At 40.9% G+C, this 19,203-nt stretch overlaps 1 protein-coding gene across 1 annotated transcript in view; it reads right to left on the bottom strand.

Annotated features, from left to right (window-relative positions):
• camk1da (calcium/calmodulin-dependent protein kinase 1Da) overlaps positions 1–19,203 on the bottom strand; it is a 59,572-nt gene that overhangs the window by 25,212 nt on the left and 15,157 nt on the right. The window contains exon 2 of the mRNA XM_028044098.1: positions 6,242–6,373. Within this exon, the coding sequence (XP_027899899.1) occupies positions 6,242–6,373 (132 nt within the window). The remainder of the gene's footprint in view (positions 1–6,241; positions 6,374–19,203) is intronic.

The raw sequence follows: 19,203 nt of genomic DNA, 5'->3' as shown, positions 1-19,203 counted from the left end.
GACACGCTAACCCAAACATTCACAACAGGTGCTCAGGTGACCTATTACAGTGCATGATCTCTGTGACAGCAGGCAAGCGATGAGCCACGAAGCTAAGACACGACTCACACACACCCCTACAAACACCCAGACGAGTGCAGGTTGAATGGTGATAATGCGTGGATTTAAGCCCTGCCCAGGACAATGAAGAGCTACAGACAACAGACTGGGTGTAACGGCAGACCAGAGTCAGGGTCCATTCACAAAAAGCCTCTTGTACATTTCAGGCTCCATGTTGCTATGAGCTGCTCTTATTCATGGATTCCTGTAACAGCTGTTGTGGAGGAGCTCTATAGTCTGTTTCTGTCTCGAAAAACTGGCATGGCAGCACTTCCAAAATACGCCCAACCATTTGTTCTGATAGGGAAGTTACAGCCTTGTCATGTTTTTTTTCACCTGTTTTCTTCTTGGGACTTCTTGAATAAGTATGGAAATCAAACATGTCCTGATTGTAGAGTGGGAAAAAAACAACAGTTGGGTCAGAGCAAGTCAAGACCAATAAATCTCCTTGGAAATCTCTTAAACCCCACATCTAAACCATTTGTTTGATTCCAATAACTCTCGTTTCTTTCTCTCGGTAGAATGGATAATTTTAGCTATTCTGAGATCTTTTAATCTCAGTAGGAATGATTCTAGTGCGTCATGACTTCTGGATGGTTACCGACTGAATTACTAACTGATCCCCAAGTGCTTGGCCAACGAAGGACTCATTGGTTGGACGTTCAATCCCCTGGAGACAATTCTCTTGACAAATATTTTGAGAAATTTCTCACCAGGAATTAGATATCATTATGTCTCTGCTTTTGGTTCATTGTCCTCCACTTATCTACAATCAAGTGCCTGATGTAACAAGTCCAGGATGGAAATGTGAAGACCCCTCCACTTAGTGACTCTCCACCTCATTCTGTGGGATCCCAAGTCGGTACCTGGCCAGAGCAGCACTCATGCTACAGCAGCCAAGATCCAAATCTGTTTATTCATCTCCCACTCCATCATACTACCACTCGCAAGTAAAAGACTTTGATACTTGAACACAAACCTCGGACCAAGGGATTTTTGTAAGTCACAACTAAGCCGTAAGTCTATCCACCAAAGTCTTAAGTCAATTCTAAAGTTAAGACATGACGGTGCCAAGTCGAGTCCCAAGGCAAGACGTACCAGACTTGACTCCAGTTTTAGCCAAATGTTAGGTTTGAAGAATCTGAGCACCCATAAAAAGAAGAAAGAGACAAGTGAGTTTAAGATTTACTTGCAAGGAGAACAGACAGGAGCATGCTTCAATTGCAACCTCCTACCCGCTCTAAAACAGCTCCTGTCTGACCCTTTCTTTTTGTTTCCTTAGGGCGGTCCTAGTTACATAGCCTATTTGATTATCTTGAGTTAATCACATAGAGTAGCTGTTTCTTCTGTTCTCTTGAATCACAGGTATGTTGCACCCACAAGCTGCCGTCATGTAGAGTGCATTGTTCAGAGTTCTTGTTTACTTCCTTCTGTAGAAATGATGCAGGAACTGATGATCCCACAGAACAATGAGGTGTCTTGCGTTTCCGTGGTCTCATGTACAGTTCCTCTGTCTCTGCTGAATAAACTTCGACCCTTAATCATCCATTGTTTATTCTGCCACGTCAGTTATCACTCTTGCTGCAGACCATCTAGTATCTGCTCCCGATTTTAGAATACTTGTTAATTCTTTTTTTTTTTATTTTTTTATTTTTTTATTTTTTTTTTAAATAATTTTTAAAAAATTTTTTATTTATTGTGATGATCATCATTATAGTGATGATCATCTTGGAGTGATCATCATCACTCCAAGATGATCACTCCATCACTCCAAGAAACACATACTTAAAGAAAGAACAGAAATCTCTCCATTCTTAAAGATAATAATGAGTATATAAAAGAAAAAGATATTTACAAACTTAACACCAAATATGGTCAAATTTAATCACAAAGTAAAATTATGTAAAATCAAGAGTGTATTCTGTGATTTTGTTTGCCAGAACAACCACCAAAAGGAACTAAATTTCAAAAAGAAAATTGTTTTCAAGCCAATTGGCTAAAGACCGAATTAAATTATGAGTCACTAGCGTGAAAGTTGAAGTCTCGTCTCAAGTCTTTTGATTTGGATCCACCACAGTGTAGAAAATGAAATTATGGACCCCGTTATATAAAACCATAAACTTTCAAAAATGTTTAAAGACATGGTTTAACTTTGTCAACAGCGGGTAGTTTGATTTTATTTTTTAAAAGGGAAACGGAACATAATGTAACATGGAAAAAGTGAGGGTGTGTGAATATCTTCTGGATGAATTAAATTACACTTTGTGTAAAATGTAAGTAAATGCGTCTTTGTGTTTGAATTGTGTGTAGGATTCATGTGAACTAATTTTGGACCATCTTGAAATCTTAATAATTAGACATTATATGGATCTTTTTGCCTTGTAAACTGCCTTGAGATGAATGCACTGAATTGAATTAAAAAGCAAAGCTTTTGTCCTTTATAGAGTTAAAATAATATCTGCCTGTTTAGAGCTGTAAAGAAATCCATTAGGTTTTCCAAAGGTGACCCAGTGTCTTACACTGCACATAGGGACGCTCTGAACCATTTGCAGTAATAACATTCATTTATCGAAATGAATGTCAGCATCTCTTGCTCTCTTATTACTATTAGCAATTACAATTTTCTCTAATGTCCCTCTGCAGAGACAAATTAGTAACAGCATATTTAATGCATCATACTTCTCTATTGTCACAGCATACACAAGTGCATCACTTTAATACTTATCTGTGATTGTATAGAGAAGCGTCTATCTGTACCTTTCATTTACTCTTTGTCTCAGTTGGACTAATAATGAACCCTGATAACCTTCTATATCTCTACATCAATGATTTTAATAGTAGTTGTTGAGTTGATTTGTAACCCAATATAACTATATGGGTTGCTTCTAGTATGAAAAGTGAAAGTATTAGAGCTCATGAACTGAATGGAATGATGTATGAACCCAGAACAATGATGTGGAGACAGATAGGAGTTATAGTGTTGGCACAGTACAGTACAGTACAGTACAACTACCTATTTTTGCAAGGCCCATCATCTCAACCCCAAGACTCAAGTTGTAGATTGTATTGGCTGTGATACGGAGGGGACAGACGCCAAGGTGCAAACACAAAGCCTCCTTCAGGGCCAACTCCACTAAAGACCATATTTAGCCTGTTGAAAGGTATTTTTTAAGCGGAGGTCATTAGTACCAGCAGTCGATTGGCTGATTGATTGATCTGTGTGCCACATGAATAGATAACGAATCTACTTGAGCCAAAATTTCCCCTCAGTGACTCTCAAATTATATATTTTTTTATGTATTTTCGGCTGTTATTGTTACATTAAAGTAGAACCACCATAAAATTACACACACACTCAGAGGGAAACATTCAAAATCAACAAGGAATCTAATATTTCCCCCAATGTGTCTGGTAAATAAGTCTAATGCATACTTACAACCCCATGCACACACAGCAGAGATGTGTGTTTGGATCCCTATAACTCCTAATTGATACAATCGGGTTTATTTATAGAGCACCAAATTACAGAGAATATAATTTCTCATATCGTTTTACAAGGTCCAATTCAAGCCCAGTTAAATGGGTTTAGATGAAACTCAAACCAATCCAATTAATTCCAATCTTCTGCACACATTTAGAAAGTTCATACAGTCCAATATGCTCAATTGTAGCTTTAATCAACTTGTGAAAAACTTCAAGATTTATTAATACATGTTAGTGATACCAGTAAAAATAAATTTTTCATCAACTTCTCTTATTTGAAGCATATAAAGTATGAAATAATTATTTCTTCTCACAGACTGGAATCTTTAAACAGTGATTTGAAAGATTTTTTAAATTTATATTTGATGCCTGGGGCTACGAGAGAAAAATAAACTCCTTGTCTTTGAAGGCGCACACATTCTGCACAAAAGCAGAACAGCTTGCGTCTGGCAGAGTCAAACCGCACGACTAAAGACCGACACACACTAGCAGCATATGATATGTGTCAAAACATAAGCTGCTCTGCACGGTTTTATACATCAACACACAGACACACACACACAAATACGAGCTGCATTCAGGCGTTCGTAATCGCCGTGGCGCTTGTGTTGCTGTGTTGCTTCCCGGCATCAACCTCAAAAGCTGAAATTACACATCGCATTGGCGTTGCCTTTGGGGCCACTTTCTGCTGCTAACATAGACATCTGCTGTCATTACGGTGCCACCAGGATGTGCAACGGGCAGCGGCTGGTGTGACACTGACGGCAGTGGGACTGGTGGTGAGGGAGAGTCGTCTTTGTCCCCAATGCTCAGCCCTAATTGGAGGTTCGGCAGGCGTAATGCTCTGTCCATTCACAATTAACAGATTTCTGATATGAGGCCTGAATTGTTCCCACAGCTATTCAGGTTCATTGTGCAAAAACATGCCTCATATTAAAATAACAATCATTTATTTAATTATTTGTTTATTTAATTCATTTATAGTTTAAAATGAACACGTCGATATAAACAAAAATTTTGAATGGAAAGGAGTAGTTGGGAGAAAGAAAATCTTATATAGACACGTTGCGCAAGATCCCTTCTTGCGCAACGAAATCCAAGAAGCTGGATTTCTGCCATCCAGCTTCTTACTGGATAGCAGAAATCTGCTCAGTGACGATGACTACTACTGGTTTAAGTGTGAAGTTGTCAACATGACACGCTAAATCTTTAAAGTACACGCTATATATAAAATAAAAAGGGACATTATTGCTATTAATTGTCAACACTACGACAACTAGATAACAAGGGCAGAAAAAAATATTTAATGTAAAAAATAGCAAGGGAGAGCTGTTTGCTAGCTTGACTTTGACAATATTAACATTAGATGTGATGTGAAATTGAGTGTGTTTAGGATAAGTAAAAAACATTAAAAAAAAACAGGCAACCCACACACACCAACTCTCTGACACATCATCAGTAGAGCAGGTGTTTAAATGAGCTAATCAAGCACTACTGTGTTCAGATGATCACTTATTAATAATCGGAAAATAAACATAAAGTCTGAAAACATAATACTGTAACAGAATGAATGTTCCGTTCTTTGTGTGGGAAATGCTTGCGTGTGTTTTGGTGTTGGATCCTGATACGTTAGTGGAGTTGTTGTCAGTTAGTTGCTATAGCAACAGGTCTGTGTGTTGTGTAGCCAACACGAGATAAAAGCGAGATAAAAGAATAGTATGAGTGGTTTTTAGTTGTTCTTCAACTGTTTTTGTTTTTTTTAATTTGATGATACCTACATCTGCAGGTTTCATTTTGTTAATGGGGCTGTTCTACCACGACAGCGCGGCTATAGACGGCCAGTAAAAGAATTGTCTTTTCATCCTCCAGCATTGTGCGCGTTTGCAAAATATCCGGAGGTAAACAACAACATATAATCTACCCCTTCTGTCAAAAGTCAATTCACTACACCGTAAGCAACCAAGCATAAATCAACCATACATGTTGATGCATCTTTAAACACAGAAAAGGCAAAGTATATGTAAAACTAATAATTACAAAAAATATATATAATATATTTGTAATGATTCAGAACTCTACTAATTGAATATAGTTCATTATACTTTGATAAAATATTAGATTTTATTATTTTCAGTAAAAATGTATATCCTTGTTTTCTTTAGGCGGATTTGGTCCACTTGTTAAGTTCTGACTTTTTTTCTGTTTTCCGTAAATATCTTAATCTTATTTAAACATAAGTTGCAGAACATAATAGTCCAGCAAGTCACAAAATTTCATTCATTTCAAGTTAAAGAACAACAGATTTGTTGGCTCTGTTTCCTGCTCATAAGTCTAACGGCTCTATTTTTTTGCAAAACTAAAAGAAAATTTACAAGTGTTCTCCCCAAACTTCTGCACAACAGGTCAAAAATAATTAAATAATAACTCAATTTTCTTTGATATGATTGTGTTTGCGTAGCTTCACAGGCCTGGTGTGTGTGATGTGTGTTTCAGCAGTGGATCGTGGTGACCTGGGGGTGAGGGCTGACAGGGGAGGGGAAGGAGGGATGTATAGATGGATGTATGGAGGCAGGGGGGTATTTTGCGTGGAAGTAACAGAGGAGATCCACAGTTGCCCGGTAACCAGTAGATGTGTGTGTGGCGGTGTGACTGCTCTCACCTCCTCAGCACGGCAATCTCGTTCTCGATGCTGCTCTCCTTCCCCTTCAGAGCCTTCTTGGGGATGCATTTGACGGCGAACATGCGGCCGGTCAGCTTCTCCTGGGCCAGGACCACCTCTGAAAACGCCCCTCTGATGGAACAAAGGAAACACAAACACACTCCGTTTCAATCTCACGCTTCATGATTTCAGCTATTTTCTCCTAAAGATGCAATTCGCGACAAGTGCAAAGTCCAGTCATCAAAATATTCTGAAAATTGCACTGCTGTGTGAATGTGCTCCGATGTGACACTTTCAACTTTCCTTTCTTAACGACATGAAAGAACAGCACTGGCAGTAGGGCAAACATCTGTGTTTTTCAGCTCTTAAAATCCCTTTGTGTGTTTGTGTTTTGTGAATGTGTGTGTGCGCGTCATGTCGACAAGCGGGGCGATGAATGAAGATGAGCCCATTGCGAGTTAATCTGCCTGAAGCGAGTGCTGGCTCCTTTGTTGCTCTGCCCTCAGACTCGCTGGCATATCAGAGTAAACACGATGCATGCGCCCTTATCTCTTCTCGGCCGTCCTTGTTCTTACGTCTGTTCAGTGTATCGGCAACCCACAGTGGGAGACCATGCAGACTGCAGGAATTCAGCTACCAATCTGCCCCAGGCCCTTCAATTTCCTTGTTTTCTGACTAAATTTGTCTACGCATTCTGCAGAAATCCAAGCTAACATGGTAGTACACATATGTGACACTAGCCTGGTAAAAAATATGGCCTCTTGTTCAACCTTTCACTTTGTTCCGAAGGTCTGGGCCCTTCCTGGAGGCATGGACTCTGTGGAGATTTGAAGCAACTGGATAACCAATCATTAACATTTAGCCTGATGGCTGTAATGCGTCAGCTATGCTATGAAGCTAATCAGATTTTGCGTAAGCTGAAAACAACCATTCACCACTGAGATGTTGAGCTGAATAAAATCTTTGTCAGCAATAAAAGATCTTAACCATTCCTCACACTCCCACCTTAATTGTTCAATATTGGGAAACGCGGCCAACACGGACCGACTGGCCAAACTACCACCCTATATTATCCTGGTAAAAACCAGACCTTTGTTCTGCGCTTTGCTTCGTATAGAGTCTGGCGTCTCGGTTATCGAGAACGGATTGTTTCCTGGTGTAAGGATTTGAGTTCTGTGTGTGTTTATTTTGAGTTTCTGTGTCTCTGAGTCTCCGTGTTGTCCTGTCTTCCCCTTGATTGTTCCCAGGTGTGTCTCATTCCCTGATTACCTAATGTGTATTTAATGTCACCTGTGTCTGAGCGTGTCTGTCGGGTCCTTGTCTTATGTGATCCCAGTCTGTCCGTTCTGCTGTTTACGTCCAGTCGTTTAACCTGTCGCTACCAGCATTGAACCTTAGTTTCCGTTAAGCTGTGCTGCCTGGTTCTGGATTGTGTTTTTGGTTTAATTCAGTCATTAAAACTATCATTCATCTTTACCTGGGTCTCCAAGCGTCTACCTCACCACCGCCTCCTCACACAACTTTATGACACCTGGAGGTTTGGACTCTGTTGAATTTTGAAATTTGTCCGTTGCGTATCTAATGTACCAGTTTGACAATATGAAACTTACTGGAAATTACCTGCATTGTAAACAACCATTCTTCACCACACAGAGAGAAGTTTGGCACCGAGCCAAACTAGGCGACTGTTAATGTTAATTTAATATTAGGAAGTGTGGCCAACATGAACTGAATGGCTTTGTGCGCTTCCTCCGCTGCCATTGCTAAAACTACAGCCAGACTACAATTCTTAATAGACACCATTGTTCATAGTTTCTCCATCTGTTCATTGATTGGGCCAGTAGAATTTCTACCAGAGGGAATCCAAGTAAACGGGAGAAAGCCCAGACTGTTTGTGTATAATAAGTTTAATTGAGCGGAATAGCAAATAGAGGTATATCGATACAACAATCTCACAATATGATATACAATATCCTGATCACGATACAATATGTATCACGATATTTGGCGAACGATACAATTCGCTACGATTCTATGCACTTTTATGATTTACTGAAAGATTTTACAAGGACTGAGTGATTTTAGTGACATTTTGTGTTCTATAGACTTGGATTTAATTAACTGAAAACTGATTAAAAGCACCAACTACACAATACCTGAATCTGATTGGACAGAGTCTAACAGTCTACAGCTGGACAAAATGAATCAAAGATGCAGTGAGAAAATTAGTTTCTGCCATTTAATTCATGCGGGTTTGACATAAAACTCAAAGTTTCAACAGTGATCTAGGAGCTGAGTGGGGAGATTATCAGCCTCTGTAGACTCTCAATATGCAAATGATTGCACTCATGTTTTTCTTTTGGACATACTGTGGCTGCGTTTTGGAGTAAAAAAAAGTCTTTTGGACTTTAAGGAAAAGGCTTTTTCTGCCTTGGCTCCCGGAGTTAGCCGTGGCTGTAAGCTGATTACTACTAGCTGCTGGGGGAGTGGCTCTGCCTCACCCCGTAGTGATCGATTCCTTGCAGCTGCGCAGCGCCGCCAGTCCCCTGCTTGGACCTCTGAGTAGCTGCCTCTCAGACTGCCAGGATCTCATCGTACTCTCAGTCTCTGATACTCTTTGTCAGTCGCTAATAAGAATGATCGATTGGCAATCCTCACCGCGCCCAGACTCCGGCTGCGGGTTTCACCGCTTCGTTTTCCAGCTCAAAACAGAGCGCCGCTGCATGCTGCGTGTTCATTCTCCAGGTTATCCTTTATATACAGAACAGAAACCACTAAGCTAAAAACAAATTGCGAAGTGGATGCCAGTAGTCGCTCCGATGTCCAAACTTTGCATCAATATCGCGATCTCACTGCTTTTGCCGCTACTCCGTTCTCGCCGCTACTCAGTTCCGCTTCTCTTTCACGGTTACATGCGCAACTTTACTTCGTTTCTTAGCAACAAAATACAGCCCATCATTATTTATTGATGATAAATAATGATGGGCTCAAAAACAAAGGAATCTAATGTTGCGTTTCGTTTTTTACGTTTGGAAGCTCATTCCCTTTCACATAACCAGAAAAGCCGGACAGTCGGAAAAATATGGTTTACTTATTTCAGCATAACTCCAGTTTTACCTGGCCTATTAACATAATTTAAAAACTGGTGTGTAGTTTATAATGTGCACTTTAAGCACAAGTTTAAATTGAGAATGGGGGAGGCGGAGTCTTGCTGCTACGTTGTCACAAACCAGACATGTTAAAAAGACGGTATAAGCCTATGGATTCCTATGGTTTAACGTATCGATACTCGCAGATGAAAAATCGATACCTTCCGAGGGGGAAAAAAATCATTAAATATTGTAGAATCCATATAATTATACAGCCCTCATAGCAAAGCAAGGTAATGGCCAAGTTAACCTAGGTAGGCAGACTACAATTCTAAAGCTGTGTAGGAAATAAACATCATTGTTCACAAATCCTACATCTGTTCGCTGGTTGGTTTGGTTGAAATGTAACCAGAGAAATCAAAATCAATGGGCGAAATACCAGACGGAAGGGAGATGAGAATCAAGTGGAATTGTGTAGGAAGGTAACGGCCTGGCTTAACGGAGGAAGATTTTTAGCATGGCTAATGCTGCGTTTGAGTCATCTCGGAAGTCAAAATCATGTTGTGAAACTAACTACTGTTACTTAAAAAATAAAGAATAAAAAAAATTCACACCTGATCTCATGTAAAGTAATTCAACAGGTAAAACTAATTCATGGCAGTGTACTTGTGAAACAAATTTAACTTGAGTTTGCTATTGCTAGATACCAGTACACAGCTTATTTTGATGAATGTGACTGTTCTGTTTCTGTGCGCTCAGGCGTGTGCGCGTGTGGGGGTAGTAGTGGGGGTGTGTGTGTGTGTGTTTTCGGCTTCTCCCTCAAGGTGAAAAGCGGCTGCTGTGAATGAACTCTCTCTTTTTGCATCGATTTGTTCCTCGGCTCGCAGAAAAGCCCCGGAGCCAGTCAGAGCACGGCGCATACTCTGAGCTGTCCATCAGCCTGCAGACAGAGCCGTGTTCACGGTACCGGCATGCCAACGCAGACCCGCTGCCTGTCGCCGCCCCGCTGCCGGCGGCGCATTTCCATCTGTTTAGCAATGACTCCCTCTGTCTTCTCACCTCTACCGCCTCCACCTGCCAATCTCCCTTAGTCTCTCACAAATCTTTCAGAGTGACAAGTGATCATAGCGTCTGTTGCCCTGGGCGATTGAGGTGGACTGTCTGCAAACCGATAAGATTACTTCAATTGACCCATGCATGCTGAGACTTGGCAGCATCGATAAAGGATGTTGGGATTCTGGTGACGTCAAGGGCCGACAAAACGAGCGACCGGTGCGATTTGTAAGGTACACGCGCGCCCACACACACACACACGCAATCGGAACAACACACAAAGCTCGGAGCGTTTCATTCATTACCCCCGGAGAGGGAGGAACATGAACGGGCGCCCTCGGTGGCTGCGAGGCATTCACAGCTGCAGCATTAATCATCACAAGAGACGTCGCAACCTGTTTACCTTTGCGCTTTGTGTCAGGATCATTCTTTTCTTTCTCTAATGTTTGTGTTCCACGATAAAGGAGGCATTTATGGGTGATGAAAAAAAGCAGAGTCACAACAAAGCCGCACAGATGGCTGTTGTGGTTTCGGAGGCTGGAATTTCACAGTCTTGAGTTTTGGCAGCAGAAATGTTTCCGAGGTGTTAGCAAGGAAACAGATTTGGGAGCTGGATAGGCTGTTGATACTTGTTTTCTTTCTCCTTTTTCCTAACTAGAAATGTATTCTCTCCAAGGTTTTGTTTCACCACCTTTGCTCAGTTTTGTCAGTTTGCAGGTCAGGAGCAAGGAAATACGACACGACAGTAACGGCTTCCAGCTCTGGCCACATGAAAACGTTTTTTCTTTTTCTTCAAACACGTTCCAGAGAGAAAACTTCACTCTGGCTTTTTATTGTAAACGCCTCGTTGGTGAAAACAATAGCTATGTCTCCATTCAGCGGTCGTGCAATTTTTCATAGAATTTTTTAAATCTCTGGGGGGGAAAAAAACAGGAAAATGTAAGAAAGGTGTTTCCATTTATTGCCTGATTTTGGAGTGAATCAGCCAGGCTATGCAAAGTGTTATTTCAGTTTGTGCAGATTTTCTACAGTACTGTCTTGAATGTCCAACTGAGGGGATAATGCAGTTTGAAGCAAATGCAGACACTGCGGTGAAGTTAGTTCCAGTTTGGATATTCTCCACTCTGTTTGTTCAACATTAGAGGAATATGAACTAAATGTTGCACACATTTGTAATGGAAACACGGCTTTTTCTGCAAACGACAGCAGAGTATTACAGAATGAATGAAGCACAAACAACCAGTGGCCACTGTTTGATAAATGCACTGCTTTAACCGTAAGCTTACATGCCAAGTCAGCACTTTTGTTCCATAACACCTGTCTGCTTTCACACACAATGTTTCATCTGATGCTCCTTCTACATTACAGCTTATTTTATAAATAAATATCAAAAAACATGCATCACGACACCCTTGAAGGCAGTATTTGTTTGATTATGTCTTAGAAATCTGGAATTTTACAAAGTTAATGTTTAGTTTCATCCAGATTTGTTTGGAAAAATATGTAATTCTTGATTCATGTCTGCATTCACACAGAACAAGTGCACAGTCCATTACTCAATCTCGTCTGCACAAAGATATATGGAATATAGGCTGAGTTAAAGGGAGTCGAACACGTAGTGGAAACTATATTCCTTTCAAGGTCAAAACCACAGCTGATTATGGGGAAAGTAATATTGTTCAGTGAACAATAAGCTCTGATGTGGCAGGGAACTGAGAGCAAACATGAGAGTCATGGAAGACATATTTAAAAAAAAAAGCACTCCCAGGCCTGTCTAGCCTGCTGCCTCCTGGGATGAGCACCAAATGTCATACAAACAAACTAAAGAGCACATCTGGTCCTCAGGCCGTGAAAACGCACAAAACAAGTCTTCCCTCTCTCTATTAAATCAATCACGTGATTTCTAACGTGATTATTAACTCAATCACATAGATGTAAGCTGTATATTTATTACTAATTATAATTAGCAAGTACATTGTCGAACATCTTTTTCTCATAACTAGACTTTTTTTGTTTGTTCAAGAAGCTTCATTTTGGACTCATCTGACCAGGACACCTTCATCCACTCGGCTGCTGCCGTGTCATGTCCGCAACATGACGTGTAGAACAGCACGCACAGTGGACCGCCGGTCTTTCATAAGGCGAGTACCAGAACCACTGGGGGACCACTTGAGACCCCCTCTAAAGACGCTTACAGACACATTACAACGCAGCGTGACGTCACGCGCTCTGGATCCCATTTCCCTGCTTTATGTTTTTACCACTAATGTAATGAGTAATGTGATGTATTTTTTTTACCCTGATGTAAAATAAATGTTTATAATAATAAAAATACATTTAAAAAAAAAGATGCAGATGTATCGTTTTTCTTCCACTCCCGCAGCTATGCACAAAAAAAATCCCAATAAATCACACAATTACACAGAAGCAATAGAAGAAAAATGCAAATGAGGGAGAAACTGCATAGAGCAGCGTGCCATGAGCACGACCAGAACAAATTTACTTTATTTCCAACCTGAAAGTTATTTGCTTTTGCAACTCCAAAGCACGGGATGAGGAACGGGCGGGGTCGACCTGACTGGAGGACAGGCAGCCGACTTCAACGTATGTTTGGACTGGCTGGAAGTCCCTGCTTCGCTGCTGTTACCTACGGCAACGATGACTGAATTCCCTCTTCTATGAACCTGTATAACTGTGTCAGTGCTGCTCTGCTGCCGGGAACAAAAAAGAAAAGCAGTGTTGGCAGTGATGGCGTGTGCAAGAGTGCTTCGCAATGGAGCGCGTATCCAACAGGGAAACCGTCTGTCTCCAAAGGCGCACACATGCTCACACACACAGAGAGGGAGAGACTAGAGACTAGAGAGGTGGAAGTGACACGTTTGACGTGGGGACAGACAGCAGCCGTCAACGTCAACCTGGAAATCCATCCACTGAAAAGAAAAAAAAAAAGGTTTTGAAATCTTCTAATTCATGTTTGATTTCCTAGATTTTTATGATGTGACTGTGATTCGATATTTCTCGTAGAGAGCATTGGTTTACATTACGCCTCAGTGTCAAAATATGAGTCCAATTATTCCAGATGTTTCAGATCATCAAAACAAATTTTAATATCTGATGAATATAACCAGAGTGAATTCAAAAAGCAGCTTTCAACTGATGATTTCATTCATTAAAGAAAGAAATTTATCCAAACCAACCTTGCCTCATATGAAAAGCTACCAGGCCCCTAAACCTCGTACTGGCTTCTGCCACCCGTAGAGGTAAAGACTGCCATCGAGTGTTTGTAATAAATTTTGAAGTGTCGCATTAGAAAATGCTGATAGAAAATGGCAAAATTTGAAAAAAAACTACCACAATATCACAGAAAAGGCTTTAACACTCGCTTCCGGTGGTTTTAGGCTTTTCTGAAAAAGAGTTAAAGCGCTAAAGGGGAGATGGAAACACATTTGCCAGTTAAGTTCGGACGTAACGAACGCTCCCATCCACTGGTGAGTCTGGTGGCTTAAAAGAGGCACAGAAAGAAAATGAAAACTTTAAAGTACAAACCTCCATGACAGAGGGGAGAGCTGCAGCCTAGAGTGGCCGGTGAGAGGTACTCTAAGCTGGGACGGATGTGGTGGGATGCTCCCATCCAGATCCAGAAAAGGGTCTGTGCCTTACTGGAAGCACAAAACGCAGACATTTTTAAGTCCAAACCTTCACCATGGAGATCAGGACTCTCATCTTTTTTAGATGTGTGGTCCATGCTAGTTTGCAACATCTACTTCCTGTTTATTACATCCATGCGTAATATCAACGTCTGATGAATTTATGCTTTGTGTAGCCTGGTTGATTCACTCCGAACCAGTAGATGGAAAGTAGATGCTTTTTAGCCACATTTCAAAAGTCCACTTAAATTCCGCATGACAGTTGCCTGGAAACCTAAATAATTGTTTCCATCACAGTAGAGGAAACTCTTGTTTTAACTCAACAGGGTTGGGGGGTTTTAAATAAAAGTGTGTCGGAAGAAATGATTCCCATAAGAATCACAACTCTAATTTACTGCGGTTCAGAATGGAGGTGTTCTTTGGATAGTTGTCCTGCTGCATAACCCAAGTGTGCTTAGAGTTAAGGTCACAAACTGATGTTCTCCATTAGGAGAACGTTCTAAAGGAGCCGTTTGTGGATTCCCCAATTACAGCAAGTAAGCAAAGCAGACCCAGACCATCACTCTACCACCACCATGTTTAACTGTTCTTTTTCTGAAAGGATGAACTAGCTGAATTCCAGATGTAATCAGATGCATAGCTTCTAAGTCTAAACCCAACTTCAGTCTTATCCTGAATCAATAAGAGCTAAAAGACAGAAGACATCACCCAAAGGCAACTGTGCAAGAATCTGTTAACGTGGCTCACACACGCAGAGAGAGGGGCAGCTCAGCAGGTCTGCTCCTCTCCCGTCAATAATTAGGAGTTTAATCAAAGCAGAAATGGGAGCCGCTGAAGGTCGTTCACACGCACGCCGTCACGGCAAAAGGCCCGATAATGACTGAGCGAGGGCAAGGACAATTACACGGTTCGCTGCAAACGTCAGAGCCCGTATTCACACGCACACACAATTATCTTCCTGAGCTCCCTGAATGCAAAGCGGTCAGCCAGAGGTGTGTGTCGTGGTGACAAGAAGGCTCAGATTTACCGTTTCCTAGGATGCGCTCGAAGAGGGGACAAACAAGTAGGGGGAACCCGAGGCGGATTGGAAAAATGAGTTGAAGGGAGTAATGGCAGAATGGATTTAAGAGCTTTGGAAACTCTTCTATGTAGAATTGCTTGAATTCAATAGCATTGGAGGGGTGTAACTAGGCGTGTGTCAAAAATCAATTTGCATAAGAATCACAATTCGATTATTATTGTTGCTACTTCTCTTTAACAAGGTTGCCAGGGCATTTGGAAAAGAAACAGGCCCACAGCATCACAGAGCCCCCACTGTACCTAACAATGAACTGATATCCTTATCTGCAGTTTAATATTGTCCAATACAATCTGATAAAGAAAAACAGCTAAGGTGGACTTGAAGCAATTCCCTTTTTTTTAAAAACAAAACACCGACTTTGAAGTATTGTACTAAAATTTATGTGGTAACTCTGCACCAGTACAGCACACTTACACACACCAATAGTTTCACAAGCTTGGTCAAAGATGTGAAAACAACAACAACTTTCATTTGTTCAGTCAGTGCAATCAGAAGTAGAAGAGCCAATGTAAAATAAATAATAAAAAACCGAAACTGACAAAACAACAGGTTGATTATCTTGCTCAAACATGAAACCTTCTTCCAAATGGTTTCAAATGTAAGATAAATAATAAAACATGACATCGCTCTGAGCACAAAGCATAGAGTTAGAATGAATAGATCTGCCCTTGTAGATTGGTCACATTGTCAACAAAATCCAATCTAGAATTTTTTTCCAATTTTGCAATTAATCAGTTAACCGCATGGTAAATTAATATGACATCGATAATATTCATTCTGATGGAAATTTTCTTTTCATCATCGTCCATTTTATCAATGTTTTTGATTGTAAATGGTGATTAATACTGTTTTATTTATTGTTTTTGGTTGTTCTGTTTTACTGGATATTTAAAATATCCTCCAGTTCCAGTATTAAGTGTTCTTTACAGAAATTAAAGTTTAGAGGGCGAAATTCCATTATTATGCCATTATCAATATGTTACTTGTAAACTGCCTCTAAAGAACAATAGCATTGTTTATGGCAATAATTACTGAGACAATTCATCGTCCAGCAGAATGTGTTATCATGACACAGAAAATGTGACCACGAAAATGCATCAAGTTGTTAGGCTTTAAAAAAAACACAAAAACCAAAACTGGTGTTATGTCTTGAATTAGCCATTTATCGATTTTGGTAAACCTGCCAGATTGACTCCATGAAATATGAAGTCAATACAATGACTCATAAAACATCCACCAGTTTCCTTAAAAGGATGCTCTGACAATACCCAGACACATTTTGTTCCCACTCAGAACTCCTAATGGTTTCTAAATCCACAGGAATCCGCTCTACTGGTTAGAAGAGAGAAACATAATATGGAAAATGTGATTCAACTTTCAAATTTATTGGACTTTAAATGGATTAAAAGGATGTTTGGACAATTGCTGATGTTCCAAATGGCAGGTGGGAAAGCTGCTGATATGAATCACTATGGCAACAGGAGGTAAGGCGTGATGGATGAGGATTTAGTACAGCTGGCGTGTAAACGCACTGGAGCAGAATGCAAACACGTATGTCACAGGAACAAAGAACGGCGTGATTACAAGGAAAAGTTTACTACCGTAACTGTTTATCCCTGCAACAAAAACACAAGCCGGGATGAAAATGAAGAATAGAAAAGTGTGCGTGCACTATATTGGTTTGGTAGCAGAGCTTGCAGGCGCAAAAAAAAAAAAAATAACACTGTTGCCACAGCAGAAATTAAGCGTCAATTATAGTCTGTATTCTAACTAGGGCTCCAATAGCAGAAGATGAAAACAAGAGGGCGAACAAGAATTCCCTCTGAAACTCTTGACTGCTGTGCCGCCGCGACCGCAGCACATCCAACAGGCAGCTGGAACGCAAGCTGAACAGGATGCAAACCAGAGAAGGATGTCCCTACCAGCTGAAAGCAAACCAAACAAATACAAAGGTGGAAAAAAATAATCCTGAGCTGAATGTCAGGATCTGAGGAAAGTAAAACCAAAACCCGAGACGAACCCAAAACGGAGCTTTAGAGAAACAGAAGTCTATTTGGGCAAAAGCTGTCTCCAATCTGTAGGCAAAGTAAAGCTCTTCCTGGTTCATGTTTACTGCTGTAACTACATTCTTACACATTTCTTCTGTTTTTGCTACATTAGATAAATCAAGTTTCAATATCAGACCTAACGATTATTTCATTTCTTAAAGAGACAGTTTTCCAGGCACATACTGGCATTTTATAGCATAGTATAAAAATGCTAAAAGATAATTTAACACCTTTGCTTGCAAATTGGGCTTCTGTCTCTTTAAGAAGCTCCTGCTCTTTCGGAACTCTGCCTTCAGGAATTCATTACAACATGGCTCCTCTATTCACCCTTTAACAACGATTTTACCAGAGTTCCATTGAGAAATAGCTCCTATAATGAGCTCGGCTGATGCTCAGTTCCACTAGGTGATTGCTAATTGCTGCTGGCTAGTCTGAAGAAGCTGAGTTGGAGTCATAGGGGAGGAGACGACAGCATGGAGGAGGAGATTTGTCCTCAAAGGTGGAACAAGGTTCACCCAGGCATTTTGCACAGCTGAATGGTTACCAAAAGAGATTAAGGGGTTTCTCAAACATCCATGAAAGAATCAAGGCAACACTCCAGGTATGTTTTTTTTTTTTTGTTGTTTTTTTTTTTACCCTCCAGGGGGTCTTTTGTGGGCTCTAGTGTCCCTTATATGAAGATAGGCTGACAGGAAACGGGGAAGAAGAGGGGGAAGACATGCGTAAAATGTCGTCGGGTCCGGGAGTCGAACCCACGACGGCCGCGTCGAGGACTGAAGGCCTCCAAATATGGGTCGCGCTAACCACTACACCACCACGGCACGCCCCCCCATGTATGTTTATGATGAGGGAATAACATTGTAACATGACTTGACAAAATGCTGTCCCTTTAAGAAAAAAAGATAGGCCTGAGATGCTTTTCTCACCTCCTACATTCTCCTATCCATCCATTGCCTTCTGGTTATCAGAGAAAGGGTCACCCAGGCAACAGGTCCAAACATCCCTGTATGATGTCATCAAGTTTCCACAGGTCACACAGGCCCTATAACCGGCATTCCAGATAGATGTTGCCAGTGTTGGTAGTGGGAGAGTTCTTTCAATTCTCTACCCTGCATCTCATAATGTCCTGATTATGTTATCCTGACTTGTTTCTAGTTCACTTGTTTTGTTCACCTACTTGACAAGAATCCTGATGAAATTAACACCAACCGAGGGCCAGGAGAATGGTACAGCTGCGCAGGATGAGGCGTCACCTCGGATGTTTTATGTTTACTCAGATCAACATGACGCTGAGCCACCAAGGTACAGCTTTTTCCATGGCAACAGTGCAAACCACCGCAGGGATTTCACGAGACTTTCAACATGTTGACATCCGTCACCATGGAAATCACATTTACCTTTGATATCCACAAATAAATGTGGGAATCACATTTATTACTTATAATGTAACTCATAAGTACATTACAATTCTATAGTTAAGAGTTGGGGTGAAACATTTACAACTGTCTACATGACAATGATGGCGAATGACACACATGTGATCAGTAAAAAGAAAAAAAAATGAAATGAATCCAAGAGTCAAACATATTTGCTCAACTTTTACAAATTGGATCCTGTGGGCACTGTTGATGTGGTAACTGTGTACTTAGACACAGGACTGTAAACACGGCAAAAGACAAAAATTGCCGATAGAGCGGCATCAGACCCTCTGACTCAGCTCATGCTGAGAGAGAGCCATATGTAGGAACAAAAAGACAGGAAGGGGGAGCAGTGAGAAAAGCAGAAAAGGAGAAGAAAAGAGGCAGCTACGGCTGAAGATAAAGAGATTTGACCTGACACATTACAGGGCACAGTGGAGGTCGCCTGCTCTAATAGCTGGAGCGAAGATGCTGACGGCGAGATGAAAGGAAATACTCCTTTTATGCTATCAGGCCTGAGAGGAAGCATTTAGGTGTGTAACCTGGATAGTTTGAGTTTAGCTTTTACTGTAAAACACAAACAGGATTGACATCCTCAAAGAACTGCAGGTAGCAACACCGCAGGG

This window comes from Xiphophorus couchianus, chromosome 17 (genome assembly GCF_001444195.1).
Source record: "Xiphophorus couchianus chromosome 17, X_couchianus-1.0, whole genome shotgun sequence".
Lineage (NCBI taxonomy): Eukaryota > Metazoa > Chordata > Actinopteri > Cyprinodontiformes > Poeciliidae > Xiphophorus > Xiphophorus couchianus.
The sequence above is the reverse complement of the archived record's forward strand: the minus strand, read 5'-3'. Positions and strand labels throughout refer to the sequence as shown.